This window comes from Myotis nattereri (assembly GCF_964212035.1).
Source record: "Myotis nattereri genome assembly, chromosome: 16".
Taxonomy (NCBI): Eukaryota; Metazoa; Chordata; class Mammalia; order Chiroptera; family Vespertilionidae; genus Myotis; species Myotis nattereri.
In genome coordinates this window covers 16,029,187-16,046,622 of record NC_138091.1, presented here as the reverse complement: position 1 = coordinate 16,046,622, position 17,436 = coordinate 16,029,187, and the positions used below count along the sequence as shown (strand labels likewise).

The 17,436-nt window shown below is 44.2% G+C and overlaps 1 protein-coding gene across 1 annotated transcript in view; it reads right to left on the bottom strand.

The window, feature by feature from the left end:
- The window catches only part of MYH10 (myosin heavy chain 10), a 144,213-nt gene that overhangs the window by 48,854 nt on the left and 77,923 nt on the right, over nucleotides 1-17,436 (bottom strand). Inside the window, exons 11-16 of the mRNA XM_081109002.1 lie at nucleotides 17,251-17,346; nucleotides 13,243-13,361; nucleotides 12,547-12,699; nucleotides 9,256-9,429; nucleotides 4,700-4,873; nucleotides 4,340-4,454 (exon numbers count right to left, since the gene is read on the bottom strand). Coding sequence (XP_080965128.1) covers nucleotides 4,340-4,454; nucleotides 4,700-4,873; nucleotides 9,256-9,429; nucleotides 12,547-12,699; nucleotides 13,243-13,361; nucleotides 17,251-17,346 — 831 coding nt within the window. The remainder of the gene's footprint in view (nucleotides 1-4,339; nucleotides 4,455-4,699; nucleotides 4,874-9,255; nucleotides 9,430-12,546; nucleotides 12,700-13,242; nucleotides 13,362-17,250; nucleotides 17,347-17,436) is intronic.

The following is a 17,436-nucleotide window of genomic DNA, read 5'->3' as shown; positions in this document are numbered from 1 at the left end:
ATCACAAGTAAACTTTGAAATTGGGTACGAGAGTCGCTAGTCCTGGGAAGATCCCATGCAAACATTACTCATTAGAGAATCTGCACATTTGGACAAAGTTCTTTATAAAATAGACTTAATCTGAATGAAAATGCCTATTCCCCACTCCAGGTGTGAGCATTTTATCACACCAGTGTTAAATGACCACCCCGCATAAATGCAGGATGAAATGTTAAGAGTAGTAAGGTACTACTCGAGTTGTCCTTCATAAAATCATCTTGCAATTAGCTCATTAGGACAAGGGGCAGTAAGTTACATTCTGATAAGTGTACGCATTAGTAACTTTTACTGTCAAAAATTTACACTGCTGTGCAACTTTACTTCCAATACAGATTCTGGAAATATAATTTACTCCAGATACACATTACTAATACATAGGTAATCACCCTTAAGGAAAACAAAATTCAAGTTCTGCTTAGCAAAATGTTAAAAATAACTTCAAATCATAAGTAAGATGACACTTGATACCCCGAGGCACATTTACATAAGAAATGCAATCTTTGGTTTTTTTGGTCTATAAGCCCCCCGGAATGTGTTGAGAAGTCCCGTGCAGCTGGGAGAGAGATCCCCAAACATCTCTTAGCAGAAAGTAGGGCATTATGAGTCTCTAGGGCAGGGCTGCCACCAAAAATCTTATTTCTCCGGGTTTGGCCTTGAGAAAAATCTTTAACACCCTAACACAAAGTCTATTTTAATACATAGTGTTTTCTAGTCAAGATATTGCACCTTCACAGGAAACTATATTCATACAACACATATTCATACATTTGTGGTCCACTTATTATTTTCTGCTTTTGCCTTTATGTGGCTGTAACAATAGAAAAAATAGAATAGAAAAATACATGTTTTTCCAGGGTTCTTTTCTTTTCCTGGAGAAAAAGCTACCCTTATCCCAAGAGATCTCTACACCCAGAGTGAGCAGCGACGAATTCTCCACCCTCGCACACCCTCTTCCAACTCCTGGGCCTGCCCTGACTTTCTGGATGAAACTCAGTTCTGCTGCTCCCCCTGCCGCTCCCTTGACAGTGGGTGACCTCTGAGATCCTGGCTCTCAGATCACACTGAATAACTGTCCACTACGCAGATGGACGACAGGCGTTCCTAAAGCAGCATCATGAGGAGAGCAGACTCGGGGAATATTCCAGAGTGGATGCCAGCACAGCCGAGTCAGATCCGGGGCCGGTGAGACTGCCAGCAGCCTATTCTGACAAAAGGGACCACACGTGCGCCCAAGCGCCTACCTGCAGAAAGGCAAGGGTCACAGCGGGGCTGTGCGGGCTGTGGGTCTGAGCTATGGAATAAATCCAGACGCACAGGCCTCGGGCCAGGACTGAAGGAGCTCAACAAGGCTGCAAGTGTGTTCTCTCAGCATTTCTGGAACCGAGTAAGTTCTTCGTGGCTATGGAAAGCACAAAAAGCCAGGGGAGCTCTGGCTGCTGTTGCTCAGTGGTTAGAGCACCAGCCTGTGAACTACGGACTGTGGGTTCCATCCCCTGGTCAGGGGCATGTACCTTGGTTGCAGGTTCAAATCCCCAGCCCTGGGAGGCAACCAATCACTGTCTCTCTCTCTCGAGTCTATGCTTCTCCCTCCCCCTTCTACTCTCTCTAAAAAAATAAAAATAAAAAACAATGGAAAAAATATCCATGGATGAGGATTAAAAAAAAAAAGGCAGGGAGCATGCTCTAGACATGGCCCTGCCCACAAGGCACATCACCTGTGACATGGATCACTGAGCCCCCACCTCTATCCTTGCCGGCCAAACCTTATTTTCTTGCAACTTCTGACCCACTGTTGCCAGAGGCTCTCCCACATCTGGGAGCCGAAACAGGCTGGCTCTGTGCTAGGCTGCATCTGCATATCCTGCGTTTCCCACTGGATCACCAGGTCTTGGGGCGGGGCCGCATCTTTCCTCATTCCCCCGAGACTCTCCCAGATGGTAACCATGGTGCACACAGTTACACATGTGCGTTTGTTATATGAATGGTCAGGTGATCACTAGGTGTCCCCACAATATCATTTTCGGTTAAGAAACTACAAAATAAGAGTCAAAGTGGTTCACAATCTCAGAACCAGTATGTAACTCAGGACCCACTTTCTTTACTGTTGTCATTAATTCCCAAATACCTGCTTCTCTTCCCCTTCAAAATGAAGAGAAAATCAGATTTTGAAATCCGATTTACTTCAGGAAAGTAAAAACGCCAGTTTCCTCTGTTCCTTTCTTCCTGTTCATTCCATGCCCACTTCGAGGTTCTTTCCCACCAACCCCACAGCGTTTACGTCAGCCACACGTCTCACCTGCCCTGGCTCACAACCTACGGAAGCTACTTATTCAGTGGAGTCAAGTCCACCGAGACCGGCAATCAGGCCTCTCCACCGTCTGCTCTCAGCCTGTGACCTGGCCTCGCTCCCTGCCCGTACCCTTCGCCCCAGCCCCGCTCTAACGCCCAAAGGCACCACGTGTCCTGAGCTGCAGTTCCCTCACTTCCATCCTCTGATCACTCACTCCACCTGCTCGGCCTCCTCCCATGCCAACTTCACTTCCGAAACGCTCTGCTCCCCTGGTGAGCTAGCTCACCGCAAACCTGCTCACCCTCAATGTTTAAGGCCTGATCAGGACATGGAGGCTCACATCTTAGTGCTGAGAACTGCCCGGCACTTAGTCACTATTTGGTAAAGTCAGTTTTCTTTATTTATGTAACAAATCATTCTCCTTCAAGGACAAGGAAAACTGCCTTCTCCTTCATGGCATTTTAGCGTCCCCTTCACACAGCACTCACCAGGTACGTCTGGTCCTCAGACCTCCGCCTACTCATCCCGCCCCGTTCCTGTGCACTGAGACCTAAGCAGGGCCGGGAGGAGGGGCCACGGGACGCCAGCCCACGTCGTGCCCAGTACAGTCACAGCGGAACTGACTCCTAACAGAACACGAGTGTCCAGGTGGCAGCACTGCTCCCCTCCTCTCTCTGCGGCCTTTCTCACGTGCAGTTCCAGCTCCAGTGCTGGGTTTCCTAGCACTGTGGACACGCTGTTTAGCACAACTGGAGCTCACAGTCCTGCTTCTAGTTCCTCATCTTCCATCTAACATTTCACAGCAGCAGGCTCGGGAGTCCCTCAGCGATGGCACTGTGAATACGCTAGTCTCTGCCCTCAGCCCTCACGCAGCAGCCTGGCTGACCGGTGACAGCACGCACCAGGGGACACGCAGCAACGGTTGAAGACTTTCATCCAAAGGCATCAGGATCAAAAGCTTCCGTGTTACGCGTTGGGAACCTAATCTGCTTTCCGAGTCCCGCCTTTTACACAGTCTGTCCCAGGCACTGCTGTCCCAGGACACGTGTATGCATGTGTGCAGCGTGCCTGCTGCGTGGGCTCCTCGCATCTCGGGCGGATGTATGTGATCATTCCTGACTAGATCACCTTTGATACGGTTATCTTCCCCTGCTCACTTTCTCTACATTCACTCTGCTCTTCCCACCTCTTTCCTTTTGCCCAAACTGCCTATACCCTTCTTTCTGTTTCTTTCTCTCTGCCTCTGAGAAGACAGCATCACAAGCTCTTGATTTGCTACAGGAAAAGCAGAGGTGAGCCAGGTTCCTGAACAGGATGGCCTCGGAGTCAAGGCCTAGCCAGGGGCAGGTCCAGGGCTAAGGTCTTGCATGACCTGAGGCCAAGCACAGAGGTGGGACACAGTCAGGATGAGATGCAGGAGGGAGAGCTAAGCTCTAGAAGATACGGTGCCCACTGCATAGGTACACAGAGGTGTGCTGTACTAGCAACTTTCTAGTCTATGACACAACATCGCCAAGACATTCCCCAAGGCTCATGTAAAGAAAAGCACTCAGGACTGATGGGAACAGAAACTGGTCTACACACAGGGGATCTGAGTGTGTACACCAGCCCGTGTGTGTGTGTGTGTGGGGGGGGGGGGGGGCCGGCAGTGGCTAGGATGCATGACCTGCGTGTGGCACAGAGAAAATGCACAGGGCTTCTCGGGTTTCTTGTCCCCTAACCCCTGGATTATAGTCTAACTAGGCCAGGGTGGCCCGAGGATATGCAGCTCTTTCTGGCTCTGAGCCTAGAAGGTTCCCACACTCCCCACAGCATCTGACCAAGAGGGCAGATGTCTTGTGACCCAAGTATTCTCAAAGTGGGTAAATCCCGAGATAATGGCAGCCCTGCTCTAGGGAAAGAGATTTACAGTAAAATATATGTGCACATAGATATGTAAGAGAACCATATGCAATCCTTCATCGTAAACGACTCCGGCCAACCTGAGTTACGAACGTAAGGCGTGCTCACCATCCTTCCAGAGCTCGGCCACAAATCTGTCCGAGGACTGGTGCAGCAGCGTGGCCACGTTGTCGTTCAGGGGATCCATGTTCTTCATCAGCCACTCGTCCGCCTTGTAGTCCACCTGGCCGGCCCGGAGCCGAACGAGGCGAGACGGGAAAACAAACAAAACCCAGAAACAGTTAGCCTTATCCACAGACGTTCACAGAGCAACCTAAGAAGAGGATTGTCTTAAAGGCCCTCAATTGCAATGTACACTATATTTAGGGATTTACAAATGTTTATCGGCACATTTCTTATAAACGCCATCACACGTAGCAAAGTTTCAAACAGTCCTTTTACCAGGAAATCCAGTACTCCAGCCCTTACCTTCCCTGCGTAGTGTATGATGCAAAAATCAGCTTTGTCTTTCAGCTGCCGGGGTTTCTGGAACTTGGAGTGGGAACCTTGCTCTTGAACTAGTTTTTCAACAAAGGTTTTATCTGTGGCTTTCGGGAACCAGCACTCCTCATCCAAAAGGGCAAGCACACCGGGAGGGTTGGCCTGATAACGAGAAGCAACGAGAATGGCGAGTTTGCATGTAATACCATCGGGTCTGATCCAGACCACGGACACCGACGGCTGGGATAGGAGGCCGTGACCAGGCCAACCCTATGCCCCAAGCACCCAGGCCTCCGAGTGCTAAGTAAGTACAGGGGGGACAGTGGGTGAGTCACTTTCTCATAAACACACACGTGTAAACTGTAGGTAAACGAATTCCAAGCAGATAGTCCCTCAAACACAGCAAATAAAAGACACCACAAAGGAGCGAGGAGGTGGAGAGATGAAACTGAATGTTCATAGTCAGTGACTGGATGGATAAGTTATTCAAAACCCCCACTAGGTGGAATGCTTCAGACGTTTTATATCCTAATCCATTTTTCTGGTTAAGTAACGATTAAATAAAATAAATGTACTGCTTCACACTTGGTGAAATGTTTTAAACTATTAAGTAGAGTAGATGGAAGGTGATGAAATAATTTATCAGTTACTTTATAGATTTGTTTCAACAAACACTTGAGAGCCTATTTTATTTCACACAACTAATTCCCTGAAAAAAGATAGAAACATAAAGTAGGTTAGTGTGGTCAGGGACTGGGGGAGGGGAGCAGGGAGCACCTGCTAACGGGAGGGAGTTTCTTTCAGGGATTATAAGCATGTGGAATCAGATGATGGTAATGGCTACACAACTTTGTGAATATGCTGAAACCCACTGAACTGTATACTTTATATTTATTTATTTATTTATTTATTTATTTATTTATTTATTTATTTTATTGTTTAAGGCAGGGGTCCTCAAACTACGGCCCGCGGGCCACATGCAAATACAAATATTGTATTTGTTCCCGTTTTGTTTTTTTACTTCAAAATAAGATATGTGCAGTGTGCATAGGAATTTGTTCATAGTTTTTTTTAAACTATAGTCCGGCCCGCCAATGGTCTGAGGGACAGTGAACTGGCCCCCTGTTTAAAAAGTTTGAGGACCCCTGGTTTAAGGTATTACAAATACTAGTACATATGTTTCTCTTTTTTTTCCCCCCACTGACGACCCCCTGGCCTCCCCTACCCCCCGGCACTTGCCCTCGTCCCCAGTGCTTATATGCGTGCATATAAGTCCTTCGGTTGATCTCTTACCCCCCAACCCTCCCCTACCTTCCCGCTGTAGTTTGATGGTCTGTTCGATGCTTCTTCGCCTCTATTTTTGTTCAATAGTTTGTAATGTTCTTTATTATCCATAAATGAGTGTAAAGAATTGTATACTTTAAAAGAGTGAGTTTTAGGGTCTGTGCCTATAGCCTGCCATTCTCTGGAAGCTCAAAATTTAGTGGCCTGACTTCTTTCTTGGAGGAAGGTGGGGTTCTCAGTGGTCTATTTTATAGCTTCTGCATGAGCATTCATTGCCACTCTGAAATACAGCAACTTGTGATACAAGACTGAATGCCTCCATTCCAGGGCCTATCAGTTTCCTGAATAAATCTCTAGGATCAGTTTTCTGCAACTCACAAGGCCTTTCTATTTACTCGGGAAGAGAAGGCTGTGTACAAATAGCACTTAAAGAGTAACTAGAGGCTATAGTTAAATGTGAGTGAAATAATGTAATAACATGGTCAAGGGCAGGTGACAGCAGAAGCTGAGACTCCTCTGCAGCGAGCCCAGCACTGAGCCCTCCCTCCACGCTGCTGGGTTCGCATCCTCCCCCTGAAGAACTACCTGAAAGAACTTCTGAGCAGCTAAAAAAAGACTGTGATCAAAGCGACCGGGATCTCTAACTTCTGAAATAGGATCCCAAATATAATTTAATCTTTTCTAAATGACTCAGTGACAGCATAATTATGAATATCCATTATGGTGTCTCCTTGTTATTTTTCCTGCGTCATCCTTCAATGTCAAGTTCACTATTAGCACTTCTTTTAATTGGAGCTGTAAGTATGAGTGACTGTTTCCTGCCTAAGGCCAGAGGTACTCTCAAAGGTTTTTAAGCAGCTTTCTGAACTTAGAGGCTCACCCACTGCCGCGCCCCCCCCCCCCCCCCCCCCCTAGGCTGGGCAGGGCTAGGTTTGGGAGAGAGGAGGTCAAGACTGGTCCATAGTTTTCAAGGTATTTATTTTCCTTCTGGAAAATGTTCTCACTCTCCATTTTGAAAGAACCATCAATAGCATCATTATCCCATATTGTACATGCCATAGTTAAATTTCCTACTGTTATAACATCTTTATGTTTCTATGGATAAGTAGAAAAGGGTAATCCTAAAGATTTAAAGAGTGAGTCAGCATTCGATCCTAAACTCCCTCCCTCCCCTTTCTGAGCCGCCTCTCCTTTAAGTTGGGACCAGTCAGGCAAGAAATAAAACGGTACATTCTAAAGTCTTTTGGGGAAGAGCCTAGAGATGCCAGTACAAAAAGTATAGGAGGAAGGAGGAAGGAGGAAGGAGGAAGGAGGAAGAAAGGAAGGGGAGAGGGAGGGAACAGGGAAGCAGTGAGGAGAAAAGGAAGAATTCATTCTGCTCACTGTCCTTAAGTATCTAGACCAGTGATGGCACCTATGATACCTCTGACACGCAAACTCATTTTTTTGGTTGATTTTTCTTTGTTAAATGGCATTTAAATATATAAAATAAATATCAAAAATACAAGTTTTTGTTTTACTATGGTTGCAAAGATCAAAAAATTTCTATATGTGACACGGCACCAGAGTTAAGCTAGGGTTTTTCAAAATGCTGACACGCCGAGCTCAAAAGGTTCGCCATCACTGATCTAGACAAAGCTGGCATATCCTCCCCATGCCAATAGCTTCTGAACACCCTGACTGGACAATTTTCCTAAAATCCCACTATCCTCCCAATTTCTGGAATGTGGCCCTTGGAACGCTCTCCCACTGCTGTCCTGGCCTTTACCGTCTCCAAATTCAGAGCGTCACTGACCAGGAACCACTAACCAGTGAACTACCACCATGTTCTGCTCTGTTCTCTGGCTTTAAGATCAGGTCCCTTAGGACCAGGGCCATGCAACTACTCCCCACACCCCCACAGCACCCCAATCTTTTTATTTCCAGCTGTAATAGAGGAGTTAATAAAATTTTGCAGCCTCGATCTTATCCTAATCTAATAATGGTCAACAAAACAACTAAAAGTGCAGATAGTTAATACTTTCTTAACACATAGAGCTCCCAGTGTTACAGATACACATAAGTGAGCATCTCAAATCATATGATCGCTGATAATACCAATATTAAATGTTCTATTCCCTTATTTATATTAAATTCCCAAATAGTTTTTTGGGCAAAAAAAGCTGTAAGGAAATAGATGCACATGTTTGTGTGGACACTGGAAGTTACTACGAGTAATGCCTTCAATATTATTGCTAAACAATGCTTCAGGGTACACAGAGCAGCATCCTCCCAAGTGCAGTAATTTGAGAGTTCGGCCCCAAACAAGTGGCTGCAGTGCCTTGAAAGGTAAAATGATCTCTCATGGATGAGCCAAATGAAAACGATGTTCCTTCCCTTAAACCCAAACTTCTAATGCGCGACAAGTACGTCTCTAACAAGGTGAGTGTCCTCTAGGCTCCTGTCCCTCGTTCGGAACCAGGTACTGAGCATCCAGGCTTAGGCATTGGTCCTCCAACCCCTCAGACACGAGAACATGGGTGCAGACTGAGTAGCACAAGGAGAACTACTCTACAGCCTAGAGCGCCCCACAGAACACACCCCGTGGGAACACGCGTGCTGAACCAGCATTAGGCCTTCACCTAAATGACTGGTATCGGTGCTTAATTGCGCTTTAGTTTTCCTATGTTTTGGTAGTTAGCAAAGTAAAATACATTCACTTGGGATCATACAGTTCCATTCGAGAGTTATACATGTTCCATGTATTTCTACATGATACTGAACCAAAAGAAAATGGTCTAAGATTGCTATAAAAATATACCTGCCTTAACCTTAAAAATAAAAACTTCTAATTAAAAAAATCTGTCAGAATAAAAACATCCTTGTGCTTATCAGGATAAACTTTAGTTATCTGAAAAATAGATTTACACGCCATGTCTTAGTTTTGGGCAAATGAAGTGCCCTGTATTGCCTAGGAGGCTAGTCAGGTGGAGCCCTCCACCCTCCCAAGGTGCAGAGGATTGTAGGTAAACGTGACGGCCACCACCATCGTGGCACCTGCAGTCTGGGAAGACCGGGTACATGAGACAAAGAAGGGTCTGAATGGCATGCTACTTACTTTTTCAATAGGTACTTTATCACAGTATCACCTTCCTAGAACATTTAGATTAGAAAATTAACACTGAGCAGACAGGATAATTCACACAGATCAGATTAAGCCAAGAAAAACTCAAGGCACTGCCTGCAGCAGCTCTGAAAGCCAACAGCAGGGAAACACTCACAGGCCTCTCTATCAGGTCGATGCAGGGCTGCAGGTCGAGCCCGAAGTCGATGAAGTTCCACTCGATGCCCTCGCGCTGGTACTCCTCCTGCTCCAGGATGAACATGGTGTGGTTGAACAGCTGCTGCAGCTTCTCGTTCGTGTAGTTGATGCACAGCTGCTCGAAGGAGTTCAGCTGCCAAGGTTGAGAGAACGGGTTTCCAAACATGGGGAGGGGACAGAAAAGCAGAAACAGTCATCTAGTTATCAAACAATTCATTAAAGGTCAATTAGGTGTCAACTATGTTATTGCTTGTAATGATAGCGACTGAAACGAGAGGGTCTCTCTCTCTCTCTCTCTCTCTCTCTCTCTCTCTCTCTCTCAAACACACACACACACACACACACACACACACATTACTGAACGGCTACAATGAGAAAATAATAAACTCAGTATGCTAACTGAATAATCTACAAATAAAACAAAGCTTATTAGTGAATGGTTAGTGAGTATAAATTATGAAATAAATGAGAAAGAGAAGAAGAAAAACAGAGAGATGTGGGCAGGCAAAGGAAAGCAAGCACCACTCCATAAGCTCTGAGGGGCCTAGAGCATGGACGTGGCGCGGTCCCATCTACTCTTCACTCAGCTGCCAGCGCAGAGGGAGCTCAGAAAGAACGAGTGTGTACCTCACAGGGATGTTGTTGAGATCTAGCCGGGCCTGACGAGCAAAATGCACTCAACCCAGTGTGAGGCTCCCGGCTGCTCCCTAGGCATCCCTTCTGATCAAGTGTCTGACCTTTGCCAATACTAACAGTGACACTGCATTGTTCTCAGGAAGTGAACTTGAGCATCTTTGCATATGTTACAGACATTTGTTTCCTTCTCTGCGATCTCTGCCTGTTTTTCTATTGTGCTGTTAATAGGATGAATGACCAAATGGATGAATTAATAGGCACAATATTCTTAAAGCAATCACTTTCTATATTAGAGGCACTCAACCCTTTTTCCTGCCTTCACACTATTCACACAAGTAGCAAGTGCCCATAAATAACCTCTTTCATTATAAAAAGTGATCCTCAAGTAGGGCAGGTACAACCCATCTCCGAGGAATAAATTTATAGTCTGAGAGACATTCTAGTCCCCCACCCCCTACGGAGGTGTTACACTCACCATTTTGGAATGAGGTCAGGCTAGGAAGGCAGGGGCAGTGTTTGCTTGCTCAAACACATTTCGAGTGAGCCACACGAACATCTACAGGCTGCTCGACGGTGCTTATTCATGTTTGTGTCAATGGCATTGCTCTGCCTTAGGATTATGAGACCTTATTCTCTGTTTAGCCTTACTAGTATGTGTGGTGGTATTTTTTTAAATAGTTTTTTTTTTATTTCTCTTCCATATTTAAGCTATCAACTATATGTTAAAACAATCAATATTTACATTGGTAATTCATGGTATAAAATTAAAAATGCACAAGAATTGCAGTCTCATTCCCTAGAGTCAACTACTATCACTTAATTCTTGTGATCCTTCCAGAAATAGTCTGTGCACTTATAAATGTGTTACCTTGTTTTATTTTTTAACTCAACAATGTATTTGGAGTCTTTCCATATCAGTAAATAAAGCCACGTACTCTTTATAATGGGTGCGTAGCACTCCACTCTATGGGTATCTCTAGATTAATTGAACCAATCTCCTAATGGTGGGCATTTAGCTTTTCCCATGATAAATAACGATCAATAACATCCTTGAATTTTTAGCATTACACACTTTTCTACTGTCCGTGTACTTTCATGTATAGCTTTCTTTTACATCCTTTAATACCCTCGTGAAGATTTAACCTCTACAGTACTACATTTTCCTATCCAAGAACAAGGTATGCTTTTTCAACTGTTCAAGTCTTCGATGTTTTCACAGTAGCCTTATAAAATTGTCTTATAAAACTGTCTTCAACTTAATCTTGCCCATTTCTTCTTAAATTTATGCTTAGATATTTCATCTGCTTTTGCTGAAGTTGGAAATATAATTCTTTTCTTTTATTGCATCTTCTGATTATTTATATATAGGGTGGAAATGATTTTAAAAATGTAACTTTAAGTTACAGACATTTCTGTTTCCTTCTCTGTGAACTCTGCCCATTTACCAGGCCACCTGTCATGATTTCTCAAGTTATTTACAAATCAATGCACATTAAAGCAACTTCTTATTGTGGCAGTTGCAGCTGAGCAGGCAAAACAGCGTATACGGTACCAGTTCAGACTGCATGGAAGGAGATGTAATTTTAAAGTGGCCAAAGTAGCACACTGATCCCAAGAAGTACATTATTATTTGTTTCTTACATATATACAATCAGCCTATCAAAGGAAAGATAAAGATATAAATATTTAAGAGATCAAAATGTTATCAACTTTTTTTGCAGGCGTACAACTACAAACCTTTGATGGATTGATGTTGAATAAATGGAAAAATCTAGTCAGATCAAGAATAAAAGATATTGAAATCCATCATCAAATCCTATGGCTTTATCTTCAAAACAGAGATCATTATCCTTCCTGATTTCTCCATCTCACACTGCTTATTCCTGACTCCTGAGCCGGCCACCATCCCCTGGCCCCTGGGCCACGATAAAGGCCAGTGGCCTCACGGTCTCCCTACTTCTGCTTTTGCTCCACACCACATTCCAGTTCCCGTTGGGCAGCTACATCTAGTCACTCTGGCTTTCCAGCAATTTCTAACATTAACAAATCCCCTCCCATACAGGACTGCTGCCTGGAGAACTTAGGGAGGCTGGGCTTCTCCTCCTCCATGTACCCATAAGGCCAGCACTGCAGAGACACCTCCCAAGACTCCGCTGTCTAAAGCCGGCCTCCCCATTCTCCTATCACAGCAGCACTCACAGTTCTGAGAATGTAGTGGCTCTTCCTCTTTTATGGTCTGAGTCTCCACTAGAATGGCAGGGACTGTCCCTGCTTCTCTACCACTACGTCCCCAGTGCCTAGCACAGCAGTGAGTGTACATTGTGAGCCTTCATTAATATCTGTTAAAAGAATAAGACGAGCCCGACCGGCGTGGCTCAGTTGAGCATCGACCTATAAACCAGGAGGTCAGGGTTCGATTCCCAGTCAGGGCACATGCCCGGGTTGCAGGCTCGATCCCCAGTTGGGGGCGTGCAGGAGGCAGCCAATCAATGATTCTCTGTCAACACTGATGTTTCTATCCCTCTTATCCTCTCCCTTTCTCTCTCTGAAATCAATAAAAATAAAGAAAGAAAGGAAGAATAATTTGAAGGAAGAGCAGGAGGGAGAGACACACCTCAAAAATTTCAAATCCAGCAATGTCCAGGATTCCAATGAAAGATGCTCCCTGACGCTTGGTCCTATCCAGAGCTTTATTGATCCGGTGAACGAGCCAGCGAAAGAGCCGCTCGTAGGTAGCTTTTGCCAATGCTTCCACTGCAAAGTCCGCCTGTAATTACACAACACCATGCTTTATTCTGGGAATGATCTCAACAAGGCATTCATGGCTATTATATATAGTTCAATGTTCTACAAAAATCCTGAAATAGCATGTACTGCTTAGTCATGTCTCAAGTTTACACATCAACAAAGGGTGTTAGTACAATTAAATGTAAACTAGAGACAATCAATTTAAGGGAAGGTGAAGATGGCCAGTAAAGAGGAACCCCTCCCTGTGTCCCGGGGCTTCTGTGAGCCTATCTGCTCGGAGTCTGAAAGGAGTCCACCCTGAAACGGGGGAGTCCAACTCCTATACTCTTGGCGGGTGGGCTCTACAAGGACATAACTTTGTCCTCCTGGATCTACTATCTACTGGGGAAAACTCAAATTTCCTTTTAAAAAAACTATACAAGAAAACCCCCACTCAATTAGTCCCAGGAAACATCCATATTATAGAGCTTTATCTGATTCAGTTTGTCACACACCACTCAGAAGGTCTTATGACCACAATTTATCATTCAAACAAATGTAGAATAATTAATGGTAAATGTACTTGTTCTTTGGTCTGGGCTTTCTGCACGTAGTCTCGGCCGACCTTGATCCGGGGGGTAAGGATGGCCCGGGTGAACTCCATCACATTCATCCCAAGAAGATGGCACAGCTTCTGGGCAACTAGAGTGTAAAAAAAATCTCCTAAATAGTGGCCTCCTCCTTATGATCCAGTCACAACACATGCAATAAACACTCGAAAAACCCGAGTCATCATTAAATTGTATTAAGAAATAACAAGTTTTAGGTCTGATGGAAAATCCCTTCATCCCTTCAAATTAATAGCACTCATCCTTAGGTTATTTATAAGAGACGGCTAGCCAGCAATTACTTATTATGGCTAATAATGCAAGTTACTGAGTCTTGGAAGCCATGATAACACACAGAATGAGAAAAACAGTGCTACCAAGATAACTGGCTGTGATCATGTAATGATCCTAATAATATTTTAATGGGTAAGAAATCTATAAGTTTAAAAAAAGTTATTTGATTACATGGCTAACATGAAACACTCGATACATAACTGCTACTTTTGTTATTGTTGATTCTCAGCAGCATTAGGGCACCTGCCTCACTAGAAGTTCATTGTCTAATATCCCCCAAGGTCCACCAAGTATACAAATTATTATAATTAGTTTTGAACTAAGTGTTAAAAATAACAATAATATTCTCTAAAGGTAAGCGCATTTTGAATTATGTTACAGGGATAACCTACCCAGGTCATTTCAAGACCTGCATCCTATTACCCTAACCCAGGCCAACTGCTGGCCGCCTGCAGGAGCCCTGTCTGCAGGGCGGGCCGTGCCTCGAGAGCACTTTCTGTGCTTTGGGGCTCTTCTCACCGGCTCTTATCAATGGCCCTGCCTCAGCTGCTAGGTCGTGGCTCCCTTTAGTTAATGAGTGGATCATGAGTGTAGGTATTGGATAGAAAATTAGAAAATACAAAGAAGTACAAAAGGCAAATTAATCCCTTTGCTTTGAGACAAATATCATTTCAGCAGCTAAAATATATACTTCACAGTGGGGCTATATCTTGGTTTACTTCATTCCATTGGATATTTAAGGTAGCTCCCTTGTCGCCACTGCGTACATCTTTGTGTGGTAAGTGTTCTGTCTGTCTCTTATTCCCCTTCCTGAGACTACTTCAAAGAGCCAAGCTTAGCACAAAAGTTCCAGAAGTTAAATAAAACACCGTAATTAATTAAAGCTAGCGAATAGGAAACTTACTGGCCATCTAGCCATGGCAAGTACAACTTTGGTTTTATGATGTTACGGTAAAGAAATGTGGCTAAATGTTTAAACAGGCCTATTAGAACTCATCTATCTTATGGAGAGCTGGCACCTTGGGTGGCAAACACTCACTACAGGGCTGAGTGCTGCTCAAGGAAGAATAAAACAGAAACGGGTGAGACTGATTTCCGACAGGGGTAGGTGGAAACAGGGCAGAAAGAATGGGGGAAGGGAACAGACTGGAAGAGATGGGGGTGGGTGGGAACAAAATCAGAAGTACACATTTTTCTGTAGCTCTTTTAGAATTATTTATATGTTGCATATACTAAAATATAAGCAAAAAGGGTTGATGGGGGGCAAAATGCAATACAAACAGAAATAAATGAAGCTACCTACATTACAAATGAAAGCGTAGCCAGTCGAAGGCGGAAGGAGGGAAGAGTAAAACAGCCTTTTGACCCACCATCTGCTGATGGGCACTTAGGCTCTTTCCAAATCTTAGCTATGGTGAATTGTGCTGCTATGAACATAGGGGTGCATATATCCTTTCTGACTGGTGTTTCTAGTTTCTTGGGGTATATTCCTAGAAGTGGGATCACTGGGTCAAATGGGAGTTCCATTTTTAGTTTTTTGAGAAAAACTCCTTACTGTTCTCCACTGTGGTACACAATGGAATACTACACTGTGGTAAAAAAGAAGGAACTCTTACCATTTGCAACAGCATGGATGGAACTGGAGAGCATTATGCTAAGTGAAATAAGCCAGTCAGAGAAAGATAAATATCACATGATCTCACTCATTTGTGGAATATAATGAACCACATAAACTGATGAACAAAAACAGATCCAGAGACAGAGAATCATTGATCAGATCGTCCAACCTCAGAGCGAAGGTAGGGGAGGGCGGGGTTAAGGGGGAGAGATCAACCAAAGGACTTGTATGCATGCATATAAGCCCAACCAATGAACACAGACACCAGGGGGGTGAGGACATGAGTGAGAGGGGAAATGGGGGGATAAGGACACATATGTAATACCTTAATCAATAAAGAAAAAAAAACGCAAACAAACAAAAACCCACAGTATTTTGACTCTGTACTCTAATGCTAACGAACCGTACACAGATACTGTTTATTAATTAGCAGGTTTGTTTTCCGGAGGAGTACAAGTAAGTAATTCTGAAGCTCTTTTATGGGTATTCTAGGATCAAACAAACAAATATACTGTAGATAAGACTTCTTACTGTCAGAGAAAGGAGTTTCAAATAAAGAAAAGGAAATGGCTAGCATAAAACCTGTAGTGTCGGATCAAAATTGGAGGTATCAGTATAAATCCATGGTTTTGAATATACAAACAAAGAAAAGAAAATAGGAGTGAGTACACATGTATGCATGTTCCCTTGCTCTGTCCTCTGAGAGAAGTCAGAAACAAATGAGACCCTACAACAGTGATGGTGAACCTTATGAGCTCGGCGTGTCAGCATTTTGAAAAACCCTAACTTAACTCTGGTGCCGTGTCACATATAGAAATATTTTGATATTTGCAACCATAGTAAAACAAAGACTTATATTATTGATATTTATTTTATATATTTAAATGCCACTTAACAAAGAAAAATCAACCAAAAAAATGAGTTCACGTGTCACCTCTGACACGTGTGTCATAGGTTCGCCATCACTGCCCTAAAACAACCAGGTATTGGCAGCTAAATCCCATTCTTCAATATGAAGAAACGGTAGCGAAAGGGCCAATTCCAGGGCCGGGCTGGACAAATACAAAATGAGTCTGGAACATTTTGTGTTGCCATAAAGTAAGAAAATGCTTTAAAATAAAAGTGACAGAGTCATGTCAAAGTGGCCTGAGCACTAGCCTGAAGGGCTCCAACTCCTCACGGCCACACCCAGGACAGGAATGAATAGATGATTACGGAACGGACCATAAACCACACAATTAAAGACGGGCCCACGTGTCTATACTGACAGGAATGAAAAAGCGAAAGCTCTTCCTTACAGTAGAATTCCAGGGAGTGAATATACAAGAACGATGCAGACAGAAGTCACCACTTGACATACACCACAAGCAAGACTCATTTGCGGTAAGAATCATAAACGGATGCTACAACTAGTAGCCCCAGAGCCTGATGAGAGCCTGGACTTCCTTTAGTCTCTGTGTCTCCCTCCTCTCCCAGATACTTGTTCCAAAGGCAGAAGGTAATCCGGTAGCGGAGAAACCCAGTAGACACTTCCTTAACCAAGCGAACCTCGCCAACGAGACAAACTCACATAGGCCTGCCGATATGATGCACGAGAAGGCCACACCACTTCTGTGATATTCTTACCAAAAACGCGTAACCTGAATTTAATCAGGAGGAAACCTCAGACAAACCCAAATGAAGGGACGTTTTCCAAAACCACCGGCCAGCATTCTTCTTCAAAAGTCAAGGCCACGAAAGACAGAGACTGGGCCTATGGTCCTGGTAAGGTCAACGCTGGTAGGTCTCAGTAGCTGCAGCTCCCTTTCCGATCAGCTGTGTGGTCTCTGCAGCTTAGGTCTCCGCATGCCCCCATTCCCAGTGCCTCCCCAGGCCACGGCGGGGTCTCCAGGGCTGCCTGGTGTCCTACACACATCTCTTCCCTCAGATGACAGCAGAGTGGCCCTCACACATTCTGCTCCTGAGTCTGTGGCACTGCGTCGGGAGTGCTTTCTATGCCTGCGTTAACATGTTCTTGGAGAGCACAACCACCGACCATTTAAACGGAAATAAAATCAGCATCGTCAGTTACCTGTATTTTCCGGCATAGAAGCTTGATCAGTGTTTCGCTCCTTTTTGAAAGAAATGTTTCCAAACTGAAGCACTGAAGACACTACTTTAAGCATAGCTTTATTAAAGAGAAAAAAATTAATAAGAATATTGCATCGACATATAGCAGAGATATATTCTAATTTATTTTGGCTAAAAATTAGCTGGA